General features: G+C 34.5%; 1 protein-coding gene across 2 annotated transcripts; it reads right to left on the bottom strand.

The window, feature by feature from the left end:
* Positions 1–1,900: 1,900 nt before the first annotated feature.
* LOC143230142 (high affinity copper uptake protein 1-like) lies at positions 1,901–14,594 on the bottom strand. 2 transcript variants are annotated; one of them, XM_076463218.1, is made up of 5 exons: positions 14,522–14,594; positions 10,919–10,983; positions 6,551–6,617; positions 4,447–4,570; positions 1,901–2,457 (listed from the first exon to the last, which is right to left on the bottom strand). In XM_076463218.1, exons 2-5 carry the CDS (start codon positions 10,937–10,939, stop codon positions 2,256–2,258), a joined length of 414 nt encoding a protein of 137 aa, XP_076319333.1. In that variant the 5' UTR covers positions 10,940–10,983; positions 14,522–14,594; the 3' UTR covers positions 1,901–2,255. The 2 variants fall into 2 exon arrangements, with proteins under 2 accessions (XP_076319333.1, XP_076319332.1); XM_076463217.1 differs by lacking the exon at positions 14,522–14,594 and adding an exon at positions 11,470–11,689.
* Between the last annotated feature and the right edge of the window lie 8,173 nt (positions 14,595–22,767).

The following is a 22,767-nucleotide window of genomic DNA, read 5'->3' as shown; positions in this document are numbered from 1 at the left end:
TATTTTTACCTAAATTTTGTTTAATTTTTTTTCAAACAAAACTTTACAATAAGATATGTACCGTGTTCGTTGCGGGGATTGAACCCTAAATTAAAATTTTATAAGTTTCTCAAGTTATTGCAGAATTGCATATCAGAGACATCACCAAAAGAAAAATATGCGTAATGTTATCATTCTTTAACAATTATAACTTTACTGAAATACACAAATTAAAAAGTTAATATATTATATTGTACATCTTGAAAGGCACTGGCTATTAGCATATGACGCTAATGTGCAACATAAATATGTGTATGATTATTTTAAGAATTTCACTTTCTTATCATAAACTAATTTCATACGAAATTATAAGTGTTTAAATATAAGGATGTGTTGAATAGTTAACTTACCTGTGACATTAAATAAGTAATTATATCATTTATAATATATTGATGCTTACTGAACTTAGCACTGTGGACGTGACATAGATTGTTCTATAGTATAATAAATCCTCTAACTTTTAAAGAAAACATGTTTACTCTCGTTAAATAAATGTTTATTGGGAAACTAGCTATTGCGTCGAGTTATTAATGTTGTCGTTAGTCAGGTTGGGTTCATGTATCACAAAATTTTAACGTTGGTAATAACGTAGTTTGAACACTTTGGTAGCGACAATATCTGAGATTAGAACACTTTCTAGCTACCTTCAGCACTTTACTTTGCTGTTGTAGACAGAGTAAAAATTTCATAACAACAATCAGGGTGCAATTGGTGTTTCCGAAAGACCCTGAGTGATGGTCATTTTAGAGCTCAAATCCAACATCTGGCAATTCTTTCTAGGTTTTAAAAGTTTTTTCACTATCTTACGTCATCTGGAACAGCTTTAACATGTTAATGTTTGAAGAAGGTGCTGGATTATATATTAGAGAACCAACTATACATTCACCTTTTAACGTGAAACTCCAAAGTCACCGTATGGCTTTGGTATCTGAGAATGCTGAGTGGACATTGGGCGAGTGTAGCAGACAACAAAGTACCCGCTCACATGGCAAGAAACAAGGTGTGCTATTCGTGATGACGAGAAACCCACTTGAACTAAAAAATGTACTCTCAAGACTGTTGGTACGAAGGTTGAAACATTCAAAAATGTACTCTCAAGACTGTTGGTTGAAACATTCAAAAATGTACTCTCAAGACTGTTGGTTGAAACATTCTTCTCTATTTTAATTAAAGTTTCAATACCCATACCAGTCGTCTTGAGAATATAAGATGTCTTGTTGTACCACGAATGGCAGACCTTGATCAATTGGTACTACTTTTTGGTAACATACCAGTGGGTCTCAGTGTTAAACTAATCTTAATTCAAGTTAAACTTCTACTGTATAGATGCATTGCCGATAGGCTATCAGTTGTGGGTGGTGATTGTTTGCATCAGCATGCTTAATCAGTATGGGATTTATCACCAACCTCCTTGGCCAATAGGCTATTATTTGTGACTAGTGATGGTTGGCACCAGCTAGTTTGGCCAATAGGCTGTCATTGAAGGGCTACAAGAGAGCACACAATAAACAAAATTTTATATCCTACTCTTAAAATCATTGAGGATGAAGTTATCCTATCCTATTGGTGATAATACTGTATTGAATAAAAATTGTATAGCATATCTTTGATTAATATAGTGTAAGAAACTGGGACTAGTACACATTGCTATTTGATTCTTACATTTGAAGGACGTGTAGCAGGGACAACTGGACCTTATCATATTAAAAAAAAAAGTCATATAATGTATTGCTGGAATGACAGGCGAACATGTTACCCCCTTCAAAATTCAACAGAAACCATGAAGGTATGCCAAATCGAAGTAGTTCAGACTAGGTATAGAGGAAGAATATATAAGGTAATTATAAAACCACTAACAGAATTGTAGTTTTAAGAACTGGTGTTTATTAAGCAATCTTTGGTAAGTTGATTTAGACAGTTTTATTTTTTAAAATATCTTAAGTTTTTTAATTTATCAATCAATATAATGTTCAATAACTATATATCATGCACAACCTTGGTTTTCAAACTGTTCTAGATGTTTATTTTACTGAGTAATATTTGAAAAACCTTAATTTAAAAACATTCTTAATTTTGAACTTTTTACAGGTTTTATACGTTGACTCATCCTTATCATTTTTGTTAGATCTGATCATTTCACAGTTTAGAAATCGTTTTGTGTCTTCTTTTATTTTGATATCATTTCAAATCTTAGTCAGGATTTGAAATGCAGTTCATCAGTGGCAGTGTTCTGTGAAATGTACAGCAACAGCTCTCTTCCCTCCAAACAAGAAGAAACCAACACCGGCTCCCAGTGCAACAGCGATACAAAGCCACACATTGTACGTCATGAAAATAAGCATCAGGAAATAGCTAATAACGACCTGGACAATGTGGAGCCCAGTCTGGATTGCGTGGCGCACGTTGGTCAATTGGCTTCTGTTAGTAGGAAACGCGGATAAAACAGTTTAAATCAGCACAATAAGAAGGTTCATTGAAATAAGCTGATAGTAGTAAACCGTAAAGAAATATCTAATTAGGAATCAAGAAGGCAACTAGCTATACCTTCCATAGTATATCTGGAAGTAACTATGCTATGCAATGTAACTGCTGTTAAACATAACAGTATTATAAACGTTAGTGACTTTAAAGATTTCTCCTAACAAGTTTTATCAGCACAAAAACAAAATTACTAAATAAAACTATCTTTCGTTATTCAAATATTTGTCAAACAAAATTAGGAAAGATAATATCTGATTTTGAAACTGTGAGTTACCAGAAGAGTTAGGATTACAAGTGTATTGGAAAAATGATGAAATAATATAAAGGTTAGAAATAAAAATAATAGTTGTTTCATGCAACACTGTTTAAGTACAAATATTACATCCTGGTTATAACAGAGTTAATACAAAAAATAAGGGAAGAAAAATTATGACCTTGTTAGATAATTTTATAAAATTAAAACAGGAGATTTTAAAGGTGGTTATTATGTGCTGGTTGTGGCACAGTTACGTAAGGCAAGGAGAGAAGATTGTAAAGATGGTTATCATGTCCTGGTTGTGACACAGTTACGTGAGGCAAGGAGAGAAGATTGTAAAGGTGGATGTGCTGGTTGTGACACAGTTACGTAAGGCAAGGAGAGAAGATTGTAAATGTGGTTATTATGTGCTGGTTGTGACACAGTTACGTAAGGCAGGGAGAGAAGATTGTAAATGTGGTTATTATGTCCTGGTTGTGGCACAGTTACGTAAGGCAAGGAGAGAAGATTGTAAAGATGGTTATCATGTCCTTGTTGTGACACAGTTACGTGAGGCAAGGAGAGAAGATTGTAAAGGTGGTTATTATGTGCTGGTTGTGACACAGTTACGTAAGGCAAGGAGAGAAGATTGTAAATGTGGTTATTATGTGCTGGTTGTGACACAGTTACGTAAGGCAGGAGAGAAGATTGTAAATGTGGTTATTATGTCCTGGTTGTGGCACAGTTACGTAAGGCAAGGAGAGAAGATTGTAAAGATGGTTATCATGTCCTTGTTGTGACACAGTTACGTGAGGCAAGGAGAGAAGATTGTAAAGGTTGTTATTATGTCCTGGTTGTGACACAGTTACGTGAGGCAAGGAGAGAAGATTGTAAAGGTGGTTATTATGTGCTGGTTGTTGCACAGTTACGTAAGGCAAGGAGAGAAGATTGTAAAGGTTGTTATGGTTGTTGCACAGTTACGTATTTGTTTTTGTTTGTTTTTTTTGGATTTCGCACAAAGCTACTTGAGGGCTATCTGTGCTAGCCGTCCCTAATTTAGCAGTGTAAGACTAGAGGGAAGGCAGCTAGTCATCACCACCCACCGCCAACTCTTGGGCTACTCTTTTACCAACGAATAGTGGGATTGACCGTCACATTATAACGCCCCCACGGCTGGGAGGGCGAGCATGTTTGGCGCGACGGGAATGCGAACCCGCGACCCTCAGATTATGAGTCGCACGCCTTACGCGCTTGGCCATGCCGGGCCCACAGTTACGTAAGGCAAGGAGAGAAGATTGTAAAGGTGGTTATGGTTGTTGCACAGTTAATACAGGACACAAACAACAGAATGTACAACAACTATTTTGTTGTTAATATACTTTCATCCGACTTTTGTTGAATATGTTTTCATTCTTTTGCTAAATGTATTATTCGTTGTCAGGTTATAAACAACTCCACTTATTATTCAATTTTTGATGCGAATTTTATCTCGTGCTCCTTGTTTATTGTGCTGTTGTAATATTTACTACTTCGATTTGACTTTCTTTGTTATGTTTTTAGGTCTGACTCACTTGTTTTGTTTACTATAAATTTCTTGGGAGATTTTACCATGCTTTTTTTGTATCGCTAATACTGTTCTCAAAGCAATATATATTTTGTATATATTTCAATGTAAATTCCGTACAACTCACATGAGAGGTCTTTGTTCATTCAGATCATCAGGATTGTCTTTACGGAACAAGTATTCTCGGAAGTACTTTAACCATTCGTAAAATGCAGCCAGAAGAAAAACAAATATCGCTGACCCAATTAGTTCTGGAATAAAGGTGACATGTTACTGGTTGTGTAGATGGTTCAACTAACATCATAATCTGAATCAAATTTAGTTAAATATTTCAAAAATACATAAATTTATTTTCTAAACACTTGGGAAAAAAAACTATAATAAGGAGTAGCAGATTACACTGAACATGCAGAGTATTTGGAAAAAAAACTACAATAAGGAGTAGCAGATTACACTGAACATGCAGAGTATTTGATAGCCAGGCGTACATTGTTTTATCAATATTTACTTTATCATTTATTTGGTAATTTTCTTTTAAAATATCTGATTGGATTATTGTAATGTATTCATCTTCAGATCATCTTTTCAAGTAGACAAGCATTTTAAATACGTGAGTATGTTTTATAATACAGCCACATTGGGCTATCTGTTGTTACCACCCACGGAAATCAAAAACCGACGGTTCTAGCATTTTAAATCATAAGGTTTGTTTGAGTTACACCAGAGAGAAAATGTTTAAAACACACCGCTCTAAAGTTTAAGAGCAGATAGTTTGTGTGTTTGGTTTTAATTTCTCACAAAGCTACACGAGGACTATCTGCGCTAGCCGTCCCTAATTCATCACTATAAGACTAAAGGAAAGGCAGTTAGACATAACCACCCACAGCCAATTCATGGGCTACTCTTTTACCAAGGAACAGTGGGATTTACAATAACATTATAACATCCCCAGGGCTGAGAGGGCGAGCATATTTCGTATGACGGATATTCACACCCGCGACCCTCATATTACGAACTGAGTACCTTAATCACCTGATCATGGGGGACCGTAAGAGTTGATATCGGAAAAAATTACTCACCACCCACATTCTACTCTTCAATGTCCTGTAACTTATAATTATTCACTGACTGCCTATATTTTACTCTACAAGTGCCCTGCCACCAAGAATATTTTATTTACCAGCTACATGGTGCTCCTCAAGTGTCCTGTAACTTACAATTATTTACTCACAACTATAATCTACTCTTCACGTGTCATGTAACTTAAAATTATTTACTAACTACCCACATTCTACCCTTCACGTGTCCTGTAACTTACAATTATTTAATCACCACCTATATTCTACTCTTCACGTGTCCTGTAACTTACAATTATTTACTCACCACCTACATTCTTCTCTTCGCATGTCCTGTAACTTACAATTATTTACTGACTACCTACATTCTTCTCTTCATGTGTCCTGTAACTTACAATTATTTACTCACCACCTACATTCTTCTCTTCACATGTCCTGTAACTTACAATTATTTACTCACCACCTACATTCTTCTCTTCACGTGTCCTGTAACTTACAATTATTTACTCACCACCTACATTCTTCTCTTCATGTGTCCTGTAACTTACAATTATTTACTCACCACCTACATTCTTCTCTTCACATGTCCTGTAACTTACAATTATTTACTGACCACCTACATTCTTCTCTTCACGTGTCCTGTAACTTACAATTATTTACTGACTACCTACATTCTTCTCTTCATGTGTCCTGTAACTTGCAATTATTTACTCACCACCTACATTCTTCTCTTCACGTGTCCTGTAACTTACAATTATTTACTGACTACCTACATTCTTCTCTTCATGTGTCCTGTAACTTACAATTATTTACTCACCACCTACATTCTTCTCTTCACGTATCCTGTAACTTACAATTATTTACTCACCACCTACATTCTTCTCTTCACGTGTCCTGTAACTTACAATTATTTACTCACCACCTACATTCTTCTCTTCACATGTCCTGTAACTTACAATTATTTACTGACTACCTACATTTTTCTCTTCACATGTCCTGTAACTTACAATTATTTACTGACTACCTACATTCTACTCTTCACATGTCCTGTAACTTACAATTATTTACTGACTACCTACATTCTTCTCTTCACATGTCCTGTAACTTACAATTATTTACTGACTACCTACATTCTACTCTTCACTTTTTATTCACCTCCTGCATTCTTTACTCTCCACCCTTCGAAGAGTATCGTCACTTCGACATCAGTCGTAAAGAACATCTGTATTAAAAGTAAACAACGAAGTTTTAGAAAATTGCTGTTAACAAAACATGTAAATAACTTTAAATACTGTGTTACTTCAGCAACAGTTTGTGACATTTTTAATTCATCTATTACATACGATAATCAATCCTACGTAGAATATTAAATTTTTGAGTTTTGTTTTGGAAGTAAGTATTTTTCCCAGCGTATTTCATGATTAAACGTTGTCATTTGCAAATCAAGATGGATACAGACTCGTTGAAATATAAATCATGAATTGACCTTTAACATATTACTTGTTACGTTGTCATAAAGATGTATGTGTGTAATGGATTGTCATAAGTACCACAACATAAACCTAGTTTCACAAAGAGATGCAGTGTATAACAAGATTACCGTGGAACACATGTCGATTGAAGATGCTTTGTGTGTCTAACCATACAGGAGAGCATCTGCGTTAGGCACCATGAAGAAACCAATGTCTATTATGACATGAAGTTCCGGGTCTGTGAAAGAATTTGACCTTTCCATTATTGTAAACGATTCAATGAATGTTAAGTTATTCTGGTCAGGAAGAACTTTTATTAAAACCGTCACAAGATGCTTTATTCCAGATAAATAATATTCAATCCCAAAGGAGAAAAATATTTAATTAATAGTACACAGAGAACTCGTTCACAACGGTGAATAATATTCCATTCCATCAGGCCACAACAGTCAAACACAGAAAATCATGTATTGAAAATAGAGTGTTCTTTTTATTCACCTGAGTTAAACCAGGTAATCATGTATCGGGAATGGAGTGGCCAGTACTGTCGCCTGTTTTAAACCGGGTAATTATGTATCGGGAATGGAGTGGCCAGTACTGTCGCCTGATTTAAACCGGGTAATCATGTATCGGGAATGGAGTGGCCAGAATTGTCGCCTGATTTAAACCGGGTAATTATGTATCGGGAATGGAGTGGCCAGTACTGTCGCCTGATTTAAACCGGATAATCATGTATCGGGAATGGAGTGGCCAGTACTGTCGCCTGATTTAAACCAGGTAATGATGTATCGGGAATGGAGTGGCCAGTACTGTCGCCTGATTTAAACCGGGTAACCATGTATCGGGAATGGAGTGGCCAGTACTGTCGCCTGATTTCAACAGGGTAATCATGTATCGGGAATGGAGTGGCCAGAACTGTCGCCTGATTTAAACCGGGTAATCATGTATCGGGAATGGAGTGGCCAGTACTGTCGCCTGATTTAAACCAGGTAATCATGTATCGGGAATGGAGTGGCCAGTACTGTCGCCTGATTTAAACCAGGTAATCATGTATCGGGAATGGAGTGGCCAGTACTGTCGCCTGATTTAAACCAGGTAATCATTTATCGGGAATGGAGAACTGTCGCCTGATTTAAACCAGGTAATCATATATCGGAAATGAAGTGGCCAGTACTGTCGCCTGATTTAAACCAGGTAATCATGTATCGGAAATGGAGTGGCCAGTACTGTCGCCTGATTTAAACCAGGTAATTATTTATCGGGAATGGAGTGGCCAGTACTGTCGCCTGATTTAAACCAGGTAATTATGTATCGGGAATGGAGTGGCCAGTACTGTCACCTGATTGAAACCAGGTAAGTATGTATCGGGAATGAAGTGGTCAGTACTGTCGCCTGATTTAAACCAGGTATTTATGTATCGGGAATGGAGTGGCCAGAACTGTCGCCTGATTTAACCAGGTAATCATTTATCGGGAATGGAGAACTGTCGCCTGATTTAAACCAGGTAATCATGTGTCGGGAATGAAGTGGCCAATACTGTTGCCTGTTTTATAACCAGTAAAGAACATGTGGGTGGAAAACTTCAAAAAATCGTGTAAACAGAAGAGATCGTTTGATAAACACTAAACATTTCACAGAACTTGTTATGGTTTTGAGAAATAAGTTATTCCCACAAAGCCCTTAGGAACAATACACGATCCGTCATGATATCAAAACAAAAAGCGAAAGAAAGATATCGTAAAGCATTCGACTGTGCACAATAGAGTTTATATACACTGCTGGTCAAAATCTTAAGGCCAATAAAGATAAAGAAAAAATATGCATTTTACGTTGTTAGACTCAACCACTTATTTGAGTAGAGCTTCGAAATATGAAAATAAGAAAAGGGAAGATAAAAATAAAAAGCTTTTTTAGCATTTAATAGGGAAAATGTGAACCTATGAAATTAGCCTATATACTAGCTGGTCAAAAGTTTAAGACCATACTGAAACGAAGCGTTAATAGGTAAACACGTAACGAAATTTAGTTATTTGTGTTCAAGCATTAGCGTTGTCAACATCTCCCACTGACATCTCCTGTGTTACATTGGGTAAAAACATGGCAAAGGTTAAAAAGTTGACAAAGTTTGAACGTGGCAGTGTTGTCGAGCTGCAAAAGCAAGATCTCTTTCAACGTGTCATCGCTGGTGAGATTGGGTGAAGTAAAACTGCTGATGTAAATTTCTTAAAAGACCCTGAGGGATACGGAACTAGAATTTCAAGTGGTCAGCCCAAGGAAATTTCGCCGGGTTGTCCGGCAAGACACCAGACGATGGTCGAACCAGATTAAGGACCTTATGGACGCAGAATGCAGCTTAAGAACAATAAGACAGCATCTACGAGAGAAAGACTTTAAAAACTGTAAATGTCTTCAAAGGCCACGCTTCCTTCCACACCACGAAACAACTCGGTTAAACTTTGCTGAGAAGCACCAAAAATGGGACGTAGAAAAGTGGACGAAGGTTTTGTTCTCTGATGAGAAAAAATTTAACCTGGATGGTCTAGATGGCTTCCAACTTTACTGGCACGATAAGAATATCCCACCGGAGAAATTTTCTACACGACACAGTGGAGGAGGTTCCATCATGATCTGGGGTGCTTTCTCCTTTCATGGAACAATGGAGCTTTAGGTTATACAGGGGTGTCAAACAGCAGCTGGTTACATTGGCATATTGGAGAGAGAATCCTTATTGACTGAAGGCCCTTGATTGTGTGGAAATGACTGGATCTTTCAGCAGGACAATGCTGCAATCCACAATGCCCACAGAACTTTTTTATGGCAAATAACGTGATTCTTTTGGACCATCCAGCATGTTCGTCCGAACTGAACCCCATTTAAAATGTTTGGGAGTGGATGGCAAGGGAAGTCTATAGAAATGGACGTCAATACCAAACAGTGCATGATCTTCATGAAGCCATCTTCACCACTTGGAATAACATTCCATTCAGCCTTCTGCAAACGCTTATATCGACCATGCCAAAGTAAATCTCTGAAATTATTCGCAATGACGACCGTGCAACTCACTACTGAGACCTTTTGTTGGGTATTTCTTACTCTGTTTAGAACTTTTTTTGGTATGGTCTTAAACTTTTGACCAGCTAGTAATTAGGCTAATTTCATAGTGTTCACACTTTCCCCTATTAAATGCTAAAAAAGTTTATTTTTATTTTCCTTTTTATTATTTTTATCTTTCGAAGCTCTACTCAAATAAGTGGTTGAGTCTAACATCGCAAAATGCATATTTTTTCTTTATGTTCATTGGCCTTAAGATTTTGGCCAGCAGTGTATATGAACAACAGAATGCAAATTATTAGAGCAGAATTACCTGGAGTTTCTCATGTAATAATGTCTCCCGCTAGTACAGCGGTAAATCCACGGATTTAAGACGCTAAAATCAGGGGTTCGATCCCCCTCGTTGGGCTCAGCAGATAGCCCTATGTGGCTTTGCTATAAGAAAGCACACACTCATGTAATAATATTTAATTTGACCTTTAAGACATCACTTATTCCATTTTTTAGTATTATAATGCAACGTCTAATAAAGCTAGAGATCTGCTTTCAATGATGGATTCATGAAAACATTTCTATTAGAAAGTATACAAGTTACTGGCTCATTCTAAACAAATAATACTGTAATAAGTAACAACAATAAATATTGAAAATTGGTCAGACGACCCAAGACGTTTGTACATTTGGATGTGATTTTCTTGGTTCTTGCTAACAGCTAAACAAATTAGGTTAACTGAGAAAGATTTCGAAAACTAAATTCAGTAAACCACTTCTTTTTGTAACGTGTTCACCATATAAACACTAGGATAACAAAACCACATCGGGATATCTGCTGCGTCAACCGAAGGAAATCGAACCATTGATTTTAGCGTTGTAAATTCGTAGACTTACCGCTGTCCCAGCGGGAGACTCAATAATAAGTTAGGTAAACTTAAATTATTGTGTGTTTACTTCCCAATGTTGTATTTAGTTTTAGTAAAGAATTGTGATAAAACATACATACTTGCATGATCATTATATTCATGTCTGCTGTTCAGACTTCTGTTTCCTTCCAGTAGGAATCCCAATCTAGAATAGAAATTTAAAATATTGAATGTGAACTTTTAATACTTTCTTTTCTCTAAAATGCTGAGTTAAAAGATATAAGACTGTGAAAGAATGTGGAAACCTTTTACTGGTAAGACTATGGGATAACGTTTAGTATCCCACTGTATAGAACGATAGGAATTCTGAAGCCTAACAGAACTTTGAAAGCGAGAGATGGCTGTAAGAAAACCAGCCGTTAAGAACCTCCCTGTTTAATTTAACACAACTTAAGAGGTGAGAAATGGCTGTAAAAAGAAAAGCAGATACAAAGTTCACTGTTGTAACAGGACTGAGAGGATGAGGCATGGCTTTAAAAAAACCATCCATTACGAACTTCACTGTTGTAAAAGAACTTAACAGGTGTGTTGTGTTCAAAGACTTCCAATAGAGAAGTAACTGCCAAATACGAATCTACAATGTTGTAACAGAAGTTTGTAAAAGGTTAGATGAGACTAAAAAATAACTAACCGTTACGAAACTCTACTGTTGTAACAGAACTTTGTAGCAGGTAACTTGTCACAGCAGCCGATATTTGTAGTATCGTTAATGTAAAATTTTGTATGATATCATCTCAATAGCATCAAAATTAACATAAAATTCAGTTTAAGTTCATCAACATAATAACAACTACCACCATAAAATTATAAATAGATTAAAAGCATTGTGTTGGTACTTTGGTACCGGGGTCGAGTTCAAGAATTTTGCACTAATAGTAACAAGGTACAATTGGAACACATACTTAACTGTCTTTAACATTGTCAATTAAACTCTGATTGGTTCAATGTCGTTTGCTTTATTGATAACGAGAGGTCGTTTTACGAAGCAGTTTAGGAATTTAGATTAAGTTCGAAAATTTTGTTATAACAAAACAATGCGAACGTTCATCTTTTGTTATAACTACTTAAACAATGCATACTCTTATCTTATCACAAGCAACAAAGTGTTTGAAAAGAAGGTTCTATTAGGTATAACAGCTCCTCTTACTTTGTAATAAAGATAACAGTATCTAAGTAGATAACGTTTAGTATCCCACTGTATAGAACGATAGGAATTATGAAGCCTAACAGAACTTTGAAAGCGAGAGATGGCTGTAAGAGAACCAGCCGTTAAGAACCTCACTGCTTAATTTAACACAACTTAAGAGGTGAGAAATGGCTGTAAAAAAAAAAAAGCTGCATTACTGATTAGGAGCTACTAACATACTTAAACTGGAACTTATAATTATAGTCATGTTCAAGAATGATTTGATATTTGGATGTTAATTATCTAGTGCTATTAAATTTTCATTGTACATTGAAAAATGATGGATAAAGTTAGTGGATCTCTATTAGGGAACTACATTTCCCATAAAATCATCTCAAGCTAAAACATTTCACATGGTCGGTAATAATTAGTGACCATATTCTAAAAGACCATCCTTCCTAAAATAAAATCGCCAAGCTTCGTTTGGTCAGTAGTAATTAGTGACTATATTCTAAAAGACCATCCTTCCTAAAATAAAACCACTGAGCGAACACATTTTGCTTGGTCAGTGATAATTATTCACCATATACTGATAGACCATCCTTCCTAAAATAAAACCATCAAGCTAACACACTTTATTTTGTCAGTAATAATTAGTGACTATATTCAAAAAGACCATCCTTCCTAAAATAAAACCACTGAGCTAACACATTTTGCTTGGTCAGCAATAATTAGTGATTATATTAAAAAAGACCATCCTTCCTAAAATAAAACCACTGAGCTAACACATTTTGTTTGGTCAGTAATAATTAGTTACTATATTGTAAAAGACCATCCTTCCTAAAATTAAACCACTGAGCTAACACATTTTGCTTGGTCAGCAATAATTAGTGATTATATTAAAAAAGACCATCCTTCCTAAAATAAAACCACTGAGCTAACACATTTTGTTTGGTCAGTAATAATTAGTGACTATATTGTAAAAGACCATCCTTTCTAAAGTAAAACCAACGAGCTAAAAAATTTGGTTGGTCAGTAATAATTAGTGACTATATTCTGAAAGACCATCCTTCCTAAAATAAAACCACTGAGCTAACACATTTTGCTTGGTCAGTAATAATTAGTGTCTATATTGTAAAAGACCATCTTTCCTAAAATAAAACCACTGAGCTAACACACTTTGTTTGGTCAGTAATAATTAGTGACTATATTCTAAAAGACCATCCTTCCTAAAATAAAACCACTGAGCTAACACATTTTGTTTGGTCAGTAATAATTAGTGACTATATTGTAAAAGACCATCCTTTCTAAAGTAAAACCAACGAGCTAAAAAATTTGGTTGGTCAGTAATAATTAGTATAATCGTATAGTTTATAATATCGATATATTCATTAATTTGGATAGACTCTTCACATAAGACAACCTATGTCTTCCATGGTCTCTCCTCTCTTCAGTCTTTCCAGTCGTGTCCACACTTTCATTTTTTCTTTCCTCATAACATGTTCTAGAAACTCCAACTATTGTTTTATGATAATTGTCTGTTGCTTCGTTTTGCTCTTAACAAAAGAACTTATCTTACAGTGTAACTTATCCAATATATTTTGTTTTTATGCTTTTAACAAAACAACTCAACTTCCGGTGTAACTTATCTAACATATCTTCTGTTTTACTCTTAACAAAAGAACTTAACTTACGTTGTAACTTATTTAACATATCTTCAAGATCTGATTTAAGAACCATAATATAATTTCTTCAATTCATTTTTCCATAATTGACGATATTGTCCAAGATTATGATACATTCATGAGAACTGGTGCAACTTAAGAGCCCAAAATACTTAGCTTTGCTCCTATATAAATTTTTACCATTTTTCTGTATTTTTTATTTACAGAATTACGTATTTTACCATCTTCATTATCCGTTTATTTTATGACTACATTTACCATCTGATGTTATCCAGTCTTCCAAAGTATTCACCTGTCTTATCTATGTTACTGTATACAGGAATGACTTCCTTTTTATAAATTACTTTGTATTCTGTTTTCCTACAATTAATACTTATTTTCTTCTCGTTTCACAAACAACTTTATCTAATTTTCATACAGTTGCTCTTCTGAATCAGCTATTAAAACTGTGTTGTCAGTAAAACGTAAGTTGTTCAAACCCTGTCCGCTAACGATTAGTCCTTGTAAATCCTCGATCTCTGTCAGGATTTTCTCATTGTACAATTGTACAAACGAAGTTCAAAGACACATAGTTGCCTCACACCTCTTTTAATTCGGATGACATCACTTGAAATTAATTCATTTTATCTTCCTTGGTATCCCCTAAAGCACGCCATCTGGTCAGTAATCATTAGATACATTGCGCTAATGAACATCTATTTCCGAAATCGTTTCAAGCTAAAACCTTTCATTTTGTCAGTAACAATTTGATTATGATTGAAAAACCGATATTTTACAAATACAAATAAATTATTATCTTACACTACTAACAAAGTTTTAGACCTCGTGAAAGTATACTGCGTCCAAAAATGAGAAATCGCAGTCAAAATTACCTTGCATGCAACGTTTAGCAATGTTTTCTCTTATGGTTAATTTTTGTCGTTTTGTCATATCTTGTGTGCTGAAAAAGTGAACTTTGTTATCATAACGAAAACTGCCGTATATCTGCCTAGCACGTGAGAAACTGAATGATCAACATTACAACATTCATTCCCTTTATTGTTAACAGTTCACGCCGTTCAAGGTTATATGACTTGAATAGACAGCTACTACTGCACAGTAGTCAGTTGCCAAGATCTGTTCCTGAAATATTCGTTAATGATCATAACGTCATTTACCATTCCTCTGCAAATTAACTTATTCATTGAAGACTGATTGTGACATGCATTATTATTAACAGAACCCACTTAGTCGTCATAATTTTGATTGTTTGTGATACTTCGTATAATCATTACGCTAGTATCATCAATACATTGTTCAAACATTCACTCCTTCGAATCCTGAAGAAGCACACTCTAGCATTCCAAAGTGCTAGAGTTTCTAGGTCATTTCAAATCCACCTGATTTCCTTTAGGTGTTCCATAATGACAGACATCCAAAACTGGCTTAGTCAGTAGTTCAAGAGGCATCAAAATGTTTTCTAAACATCTGGTCATTATACATCAAAACTTCGCCAATAGACTACTTTCAACGAGTAAAAGATATATACTTGTCTGACTGTAAAACAAAAACTCTCATTATTTTAACACTCAAGAACCCACATTAATCTTTTGTGACTATAAAACAAAAATAATATTCGCTGTTTCAGCACTCACATCCAATTCTCAGTTTCGCACCACTGAAAAGAGAAAAAGCACCCACCAAGTTTTTGTCTTGTGTGAATAAAAGAAAAACAACAATAAAGGGCATGTAGTACTTCGATTTAACTTACAGGCTATAGTCTGACGTGAATTCTGGACATATAAATAAAGGAACACTTTGTTGTTCCACACATACTTTTTCCATCTCGTAATTGTAAGAAAGTGAAAATAAAGAAAAACATTCCGATCTAGAAGCTTCTATGTTTGGTAACATTTTGAACAAATCTACCGCTATGAACTTTTGCCTACCATTCATGAATTTTACAAAACAGACGTTAATTGTCTTTCCTTCAGCAAGCTAAAAATTGCAGATAGATGGCGATCATGACAAAGTCTCACTGGTTTGAATATACGTAATAATGAGTAACCCACTTGAAGTGAAAATGTATTCTCAAGATGTATAAGTATCCGTACTTTAAATAAAGTACAAAACAATGTTGTTAGGTCATCTTTAGGTTGTTGTTTTTTTTCTGTTCTGTACTTTATTTTAATTAAAGCGCTAATACTCATATCGGCTGTCTCGAAAATATGTGGTTTGAATTTCAATATTAACGAAAACGCGAATAGATAACGCTCGTTTTCAAACACAATTCTTTAATAATTCAAAAATGCAAACTAAAAAAAAAAAAGGCAAATGAAGCGTATTGACACTAACCCCAAGGTCTTGGTTTAAATACGAATATCAAAAACAGCAAATATGTACATTTATTAACAAAAAATTACATTGTCTTCGTTAAAATATGAATATTAGTAAAAACACACAGCTATCATTGACAAATACAAAAATATCTTGGTTTAAATCTAAATCTCAAAAACAACAAGCAAATGACAATCAGTCACAAGCAACCATATTATCGTGGTTTATCTTAAATATAACGTTAAAGGCCAATAACATGCATTAACATAACTAAACATAAAAACAGCTAAAAGCCAGTTCTTATTATTCAAATATTTATCACGTTTCCTGCTAAACTTTCTTAAATCAGCGGCATCTATCATGTATGAAGATAACTTGTTCTGAGAACCACCCCATCATGGCAGAAAGATAAAGCGCTTGTTCTGAGAACCACCCCATCATGGCAGAAAGATAAAGCTACATTAACTGAAGAAAGTTCCTTCTGCCAAAATTTAATTTTATCTCTAGTTTTACCATTTTCATTATTAAATACGAAAAAAAGGCTATAAACCAATATTATCAATTCCCTTTACAATTTTAAACTTCTCAATCATATCCTCTCCAATTCTTCTTAACAAAAAAGCAGAAGAATGTCGCTTATTGACATCCACGCATACTTGTATTATATATGCAAAAACGTTTGGGTTGAGAAAATATTTTACATAGAAGAGCGAACAACGTATCGACCTTCTTTGGTCATCGTCAGGTTCACAAAGAAAGAGGTAACTGACCGGAAGCTGACCACATGTTTGGAAGGGGTTGTGTAACTGAGTGTCGGAATGTAGAGGGCGGTGTTAGATGTTTGAGTATATAATTTATTTATTTTATTATATTAATATAGGTATAAAGGCGTTCCTTTATATTGGTTTATTTTGGGTTTAAGTTGTTGTATAAGTAAGGCTTCTTTAATTTTGCGTTTGTTTATGTTTGTTTCTTTGTTTAGTATTTGAGTCTTTTCTATGGTTATGTTGTGTTTATTTGACTTGCAGTGTTCGAAAACGTGTGAAGGTGACTTTTTATGTTCTTTGAATCTGGTTTCCATTTTTCTACTTGTTTCTCCAATATAGAAGTCGTGGCAGTTATCAGATTGTATTTTATAAATAATGTTGGTGTTGTGTTTGTCAGTGTAGTTTTTACATAGTATAGACCTCAGTTTTGTGTCTGGTTTTTTGAATAAATTTGGTATTAACTGGAATGTCATATTTTGTTACTAGTTTTTGCCAAATGTTGGTTATTTGTCTGCTTATTTGTCTAGGTTCATTTTTTGTTTTTGTAAGTCATGCAGTTCTTTGAAGAACTAGACCATCAACTGGCATGCTGCATTAAACAGAGATTTACGGACTTATACAACGAAACATAAACCAAATCAATACTAAGAACGACAGAGACAAAAAGATCTGCCACAACAAAAAACTAGAAAAACTAAGATGCAAACAACAGAAACGACACCAAAACGACAAACCGTTGACTAACCTCATAATTAACAGATCCGACCAACAATTAAACACAGACGAGAAACAACTACTTAACAAAGGACTCAACTTCACAATAGCACCTAGGTACATTCCAACCATAGAAATCAAAACATGTTTAGAAGACCTAGCCAGGAGACTTATGATACTTTCTACAGAGAACAAAAACAAGGAAAGAACCAAAAACAACCAACAGAAAAAAGACAACTTATATAATTTTATTGACATCCAACAGCCAAACTTCCCAGGTAAAATTAAAAATTTATATTTTCCAGAAACACCTAAAAACAACATCTTAAACGATTTTTTCAAAGAATTTTCTCACAAAACCATTAACATAATTTCACAAAACAGAAAACTAAAAAACAATCTTACAAAAAGAGACATTAATTCCATTAAAAACCTAAAACAAGACAAAAACATAAAAATTCTAAAAGCAGATAAAGGTAACGCTATAGTCATAATGAACACGAATGAATACATCAAAAAAATGAAGAACATCCTATCAGACACGAACAAATTTAAACCAATACACACAAATCCAACAAAGACACACGAGACGCAACTGAACAAAATACTACTAAAAAATGAAAAAAGCCAACACAATTTCACAAACACTTTATTCCTACCTACGTAAAACTGACTCACGCACACCACAAATATACGGCATCCCCAAACCTCATAAACCAGATTGTCCATTACGACCAATAATGTCCACATATGAATCGTTTAATTACAATCTTGGTAAATACATAGCATGGGCATTCTCCAAATATGTAACATCAGCCAGCTCATTCATCAAAGACTCTTTTAATTTCAAGTCTAATCTAAATCAACTTAATCATAAAGCCTTAATGGCCAGTTTCGATGTTATATCCCTCTTTACAGAAGTTCCAACCACTGAAGCCTGCAAGATAGCCTTAGAACTCTATATCCGAGACCCTAACACAACTATAGACATTCCAAGCAACCAATTAGCAACCCTCATAGAATTCACCACGATAAAGACAAACTTCATGTTCAACAACCACAACTATATACAAACAAATGGCCTAAGCATGGGCAACCCAGTATCACCAGTTCTAGCCAATATTTTTATGACACAAGTTGAAACACAAGCAATTAACACAGCATTACATCCACCACTATACTGGTACAGATATGTAGATGACACGGTTGCGGGATTCAAATCTACAGAACACATACTTAATTTTTCAATCACATTAACTCTATACATCCCAACATTAACTTCACATGTGAACAGGAAGAAAGCAATCAAATATCATTTCTTAACCTCAAAATTACAAGAACTGACACACAATTCAAAACAGAAATCCACCGAAAAATCACCCATACTGGACTATACATTCCTTCGGACTCAGCACATGAAACAAAACAAAAACTCAACATACTAAGAAACCAAATAAACACAGCCATAAAACTATGCTCACCAGATAAAATTAACGATGAATTAGACAAAATAAAACAATACTTCATCAACATCAATAAGTTTCCTCCACAAACCGTAGAAAATATTATACGCACACACCTAGACAGAAAGCAAAATCAACCAACAAAAGTAAATATATCTCAAGAATCAAAAAATCACGAAACCATATACTGCTGCATGCCATATATTCCTGACATCAGCAGACAAGTAACCAACATTTGGCAAAAACTAGTAACAAAATATGACATTCCAGTTAATACCAAATTTATTCAAAAACCAGACACAAAACTGAGGTCTATACTATGTAAAAACTACACTGACAAACACAACACCAACATTATTTATAAAATACAATCTGATAACTGCCACGACTTCTATATTGGAGAAACAAGTAGAAAAATGGAAACCAGATTCAAAGAACATAAAAAGTCACCTTCACACGTTTTCGAACACTGCAAGTCAAATAAACACAACATAACCATAGAAAAGACTCAAATACTAAACAAAGAAACAAACATAAACAAACGCAAAATTAACGAAGCCTTACTTATACAACATCTTAAACCCAAATTAAACCAATATAAAGGAACGCCTTTATACCTATATTAATATAATAAAATAAATAAATTATATACTCAAACATCTAACACCGCCCTCTACATTCCGACACTCAGTTACACAACCCCTTTCAAACATGTGGTCAGCTTCCGGTCAGTTACCTCTTTCTTTGTGAACCTGACGATGACCAAAGAAGGTCGAAACGTTGTTCGCTCTTCTATGTAAAATATTTTTTCAACCCAAACGAGCCGTTTTTACATATATATTTCTCTACAAGTGGGTTTTCTCGACATGACTGCACACTTGTATTGTTTTGACATAAACATGAACACTAACAAAAAATTTCGTAACAATATTTATTCATTTATATTACTTAGTGGAAGGAAACAAATCACCTACAGTTCCTTGCAGAAGTATTCACTTCCCATGCAAAGATAAGAAATTTTGCTACCATCTGAGTTTGCAATAATAAAATCTACACGGTCTACTTTAAATCTAACTTACAGAGAAAATTAGAATATTTTCAACTACATACGTATTTAACTATTTTGCTGTAGAAGCCTTGAATTAATTCAGATGCAAAAGCTTTGTTTGGAAAATCCCAAAATTATTGTAATAGTATCTTTCTGTGTGTAATGAAAGAGGTTTAACTCGTCTTCAGAGTGATATATTTATTCCAGGCACAACTCACATACTGAAACGATGAATCAACCCTGAAGCTCTCCAAACAAGTCAGGGATAAACTTGATAGAGAAGCATAGATCAGGTGAAAGTTGCAAGAAAATTTCAAAGTTGTTGATTGTGTTTTGAATATGATGAAGTCCATCATTAAGAAGTGGAATGCGTTTCATACCAACCAGTTTCTAGAAGATCATGTTGCTCTTTCAAACTAAGCAGCTGGGTAAGAAAGAAACTGGTTAAGGATCCCACTGTAAAAGCCACAGTGACTTTAAAAGATTTGTAAAGTTCTTTGTCTGAGATAGAAGTCAATGTCCATATATCGACAATATCCTGGTATCTACATAAAGATGGACTTTATAGGCGAGTGTAAGAAAAAAGCCATTACTGAAAAAATAATCATCTGAAAACTTCTATGGGATTTGTGAAACATCTAAATAATACCACAAATATATAATAGAAGGCTTTGTGGCTTGACAAGACAAAATTTTTTTTTTTTCGAAATTCAAACTCTTATGTCGGGCCAAAGCCAAATATAAGACGCTACCCAATCAACACCATCCCAGCTATCAAGTATGGTGGTAGCAGCATCATGTTATTGGGATAATTCTCAACAGCAGGGGTTAAGAAGCTTGACAGGATGTAGGGGAAATGGATGGTACAAAATACAGGCGAGTCATAAAGTAGATCCTGCTTGAAACAGCCAAGAATCTGAAATTGGGTCGAATATTCGCATTTCAGCAAGACATTGACCCAAACCACAAAGTCAAAGCCATAATGTAGTAGTTTTAAAAGAAAAAGTGAATGTCCAGGAGTGATCGAGTCATAGTTCTGACTTGAATTCAATAGAAAAATTTTGGCGAGACTTTAAGATTGCAGTCCATCAATAATAGTCAACAAAATTGTCAGAATCAAAGCAATTTTATCAGAAAGAATGGACAAGAATTACATCATCCCTTTGCGCAAAACTGGCAGAGACCTATGCAAAAAGTCTCATAGCATTACTTTCTACCATGTGCTTTTACGAGGTACTGACTTATGGGGATTGATACTTATGCAATCAGTAAATTTTGATTAAATATTTTTTGAAGGTTTAGCTGATGTTCATTCTCTTTCGCACAGAATATTGTTAAGTTTCATCACTAGAGATTTGAATAAAAGCATATTCTTTAAAAAATATTAATGTTATTTGTATTTCATCATAATGTGACCTTACTAATAGCGGTAAATAGGTTTTCAAGACACTGTTTATTAGAAAACTTCGAATGTTATAAAATAAAGAAATTAGGCTTTTGGAAATAAGTCAACTCAAAATCTATGGTTATATTTTATTTTCCTATATTATATATAAGGATAAAAAATTCAGTTTGTTAAATTAATTTAGAAATAAAAGTTTACAATTCTTGAAAATAATCACTATGTTTTAAGAGAAGACCCCGTTGCAACAAGAGTGAAACAAAAAACAAATATATTAAACAATAACCACAACAATCCAAAATAAAAGTTTCAAAAAATTTGAAAAACAAATGTTATCATTTACAAAATAAACAACAAGAACAAAATCCGTGATGACGAGAACATTCTTCGAAACGTTGTTCGCTCCTCATAGAGCTTCCTTTATTCATACCAGCCGTTTTTACATTTATAAACAAGAACAAAAACTGTTTGTAAATCTATGCCGACACGACTTGATACAAACATTAATAAACATTACAACATAAATATCTAAGTTATTAATTTCAATAAATAAAAGAATTTAAAGAGGGCAAAAATAACAACAAATTAAACTACTTCAAGATCAGTAACAAAATTGAGCGAAAATCAGCGATCATTTCTTTTAACTTTACCTCGTAAACTAACTCGTTTAAGATCGGATATTTTTATTTATGGTTATACCACGAGATTACATATTATGTGACTAACTAATTTACATAATTTCTCACAATTTTTAATATCTGTATGTTACCGATAGGATAAACTTGTATCAGCTTTATAATACAAACATACTCGAATTCAGCTTCAACGTTGTCTAGGTTGAAGTCGAGTTAACCCTTTGATATCCCAAGAATCATAGTTTAACCGAACCATAGAAAAAATAATAAATAAGCAGTGTACAAAAGCATAATTCATAATTCTATTTAGTATAATATAGATAACATTTATGCAGAATGTTGGGCCCGGCATGGTCAGGTGGGTTAAGGCGTGCGACTCGTAATTTGAGGGTCTCGGGTTCGCATCCCTGTCGCGCCAAACATGCTCGTCCTTTCAGCCGTGGAGACGTTATAATGTGACGGTCAATCCCACTATTCGTTGGTGAAACAGTAGCCCAAGAGTTGGCGGTGGGTGGTGATGACTGGCTGCCTTCCCTCTCGTCTTACACTGCTAAATTAGGGACGGCTAGCGCAGATAGCCCTCGAGTAGCTTTGCGCGAAATTAAAAAAAACCAAACAAGCAGGATGTCGTTAATATTTTTTTTAGTACAATAAAAAATGAACAGATGTGTATTTTTATGTCCGTATAGCTAAATACAATTTAAATAATTTTTTAGAAATTTGCTAAGATTCGAAGTTAAAGACATATAATAAATGATCGCTCTCCGTATATA

The sequence above is a fragment of the Tachypleus tridentatus genome, chromosome 10 (assembly GCF_004210375.1).
Source record: "Tachypleus tridentatus isolate NWPU-2018 chromosome 10, ASM421037v1, whole genome shotgun sequence".
NCBI lineage: Eukaryota > Metazoa > Arthropoda > Merostomata > Xiphosura > Limulidae > Tachypleus > Tachypleus tridentatus.
Note: the sequence above shows the minus strand (reverse complement) of the source record. Positions and strands in the feature narration are given on the sequence as shown.